Source organism: Poromitra crassiceps (assembly GCF_964638095.1).
Source record: "Poromitra crassiceps genome assembly, chromosome: 11".
Taxonomy (NCBI): Eukaryota; Metazoa; Chordata; class Actinopteri; order Beryciformes; family Melamphaidae; genus Poromitra; species Poromitra crassiceps.
In genome coordinates, this window is record NC_139643.1 from 32,635,946 (window position 1) to 32,638,445 (window position 2,500).

Genomic DNA, 2,500 nt, shown 5'->3' on the forward strand with positions numbered 1-2,500 from the left:
AGTGAACAGCCAGCGCTACAGCTAGCACTCATGTTCTCCTTTCACCCTTGCAATTGGTTTTCTAATGAGATTACAAAATAAAGTAACTATAATCATCAATATTATAATGTTGTGTCGTCATGAATTGATCTGACAATCTTGCTTCAGCCATACTGTACTGTAGGTCTACCACGGCCCATTTACACTGGTTTTTAAATGAGATCTGTATCCGGATAAGTTATCTGGATAATGGTCACATTTAAAAACCAGGTGTAAATGGGGTGAAAGAGATCTGAGCACAATGTGAGCCAGACTACCTCCAGATGTGGTCAGGAAGATCTGATCACATCCTGATCACGATGCGTTTACACCTTGCATTAACATTCGTTTTTTCCATATCTGGATTTCCATATATTATCTGATAACTTATCTGGATACAGGTCACATTTAAAAACCAGGTGCAAAATGGGGCGCTAGTCTGTACATTCTCATGAGAACAACTGAAAACTACATGAACTGACTCACCAAACAAACTTGCCAGTCGTCTATATTCAGCACAAATACCAGATTGTACAGTGTTGAGCATCTGTCTGAGTGGGTGTGAAAAGAACCTAAAGTCACACTGAAATTAAAAAAGGACTTTTTTTGAGCAATCCATTTAGCAACAACACACACATGCACAGGCACACGCACGCACGCACACACACACACACACACACACACACACACACACACACACACACACACACACACACACACACACACACACACACACACACATGCATAATACTGACCATCTTTCTTGTCCTCGTGGATGGCTTTGGCCTTAGTGTCGGTGATGTCCTTAAAGGAAGCCAGGAAGAGCACCACGTCTCCCTTCTCATTCTTAATGGGCACGATGTCGAACAGGCACCAGAACAACGCCGCTGGAAGGGAGCACACACAGACACACATATGCCCACAAAATCCAATATTTATATACAAATCATATAATATAATATAGATATTGCGTTACATGCACTCTAATAAACCGATCATTATCAGATTTCTGGAGTTACCTGATTATTCAAGTAGCCATGTAAACAGCATAAACCAATATGCTTTATCAGATAAAGGTGTCAGATTATCAGAAATCTCTTAGCTGTCTGCTGAATCATCAGTTTTATTCAGTGTCCAATCTCATTGTCCACTCACGGACTTACTCGAGCGCATGTAAACGCGTGAATCAGATTATTGCCAGTTACCTGATTATTCCCACTTATTGGATTATTATGTGCACGTAAACGCAACTGTTTCCTATGCTAACTCGACTCAGAATGGATTCAATGTGCGCGCGTGCGTGTGCGTGTGTGTGTGTGTGTGTGTGTGTGTGCATGCATGGAGCAACATTTCAACAGAAATCCCAGCAGGAGCGTTATTATCCACAGCGGTAGGAAATCCCTTGGGAGGAGCGGAGCCTTTAAATAGACTCACGATTCCTCAGGGAACAGATGAACCCGGGCCACATCTCCAGCTTTAAATGTATACCAAGAAATAGATTGGATGCTTTTCAGAAGTTCTCCAGGTCCATATCTGTGTGTGTGTGTGTGTGTGTGTGTGTGTGTGTGTGTGTGTGTGTGTGTGTGTGTGTGTGTGTGTGTGTGTGTGTGTGTGTGTGTGTGTGTGTGTGTGTGTGTGTGTGTGTGTGTGTGTGTGTGTGTGTGTGTGTGTGTGTGTGTGTCTGTCTGCATCAGTGTTTGTGTGCTTGTGCTCATTATTTTATCAGCTGGGTAAACCCTTGCTTTATTGATTTATGTTGTGGTCATAAGGTTCTGGTTTCGTGCTTTAAAGACGAGATGAACCCAATGGAACCCAAGTGGCGCGTGGGTCGGAGTCACGTTTCAGACTGCAAACAAAACTTGTCTGAGATGACAGGTTGAGTAGCATATGTCGATGATTTGATTTGACAATTCTGGGGACTGGATTTGGCTTTGGCCAATCCTGGCGTGTTCCGCCCCCAAATCAGAGTGTTCAGTGTTGAGAGGGTGAGGCGTTATAAATGTGTTATAAATCAAATATGCACATTTTTTAGAAGGTTACAGGTTGGGTAAGGGATTAATTTAGAATGGTGGTTAAATTTGAGCCGATCAACTTGTGATCTAGTTGCTGCTCTAGTGTTAATGCACACCTGCCAACCAATCAGAAAAGAGTATTCACCCAGACCATCGTATAACATGCTTTATTCCACTTTCACACCGTATTAATGTTTATTGTTTATTAGATCCCCATCAATTGCTACACATGGTAGCAGCTACTCTTCCTGGGGTTCACAACATAAAATGACATATATAATGACACATATATAGGGCTCTATCTTCCCGACGGCGGTATTTTTGCGTTAGCGCCCATTTTGTGCTAGAATAGCGCCGAGCCCTAATTGTGGGTGTGTTGGCCCGCTGCACTTCACGTCATCTTGGCGCACATCTCCGTATAGGCGTGTTTATGCCCAAAAGCATTGTGGAGGTGTGGTCATGCCCATAAA

General features: G+C 42.9%; 1 protein-coding gene across 1 annotated transcript in view; it reads right to left on the reverse strand.

Annotated features, from left to right (window-relative positions):
• Positions 1-2,500, reverse strand: part of kcnh8 (potassium voltage-gated channel, subfamily H (eag-related), member 8) — a gene marked incomplete at both ends in the record, with an annotated part of 88,066 nt that overhangs the window by 49,852 nt on the left and 35,714 nt on the right. Inside the window, one exon of the mRNA XM_083645977.1 lies at positions 774-905. Within this exon, the coding sequence (XP_083502103.1) occupies positions 774-905 (132 nt within the window). The remainder of the gene's footprint in view (positions 1-773; positions 906-2,500) is intronic.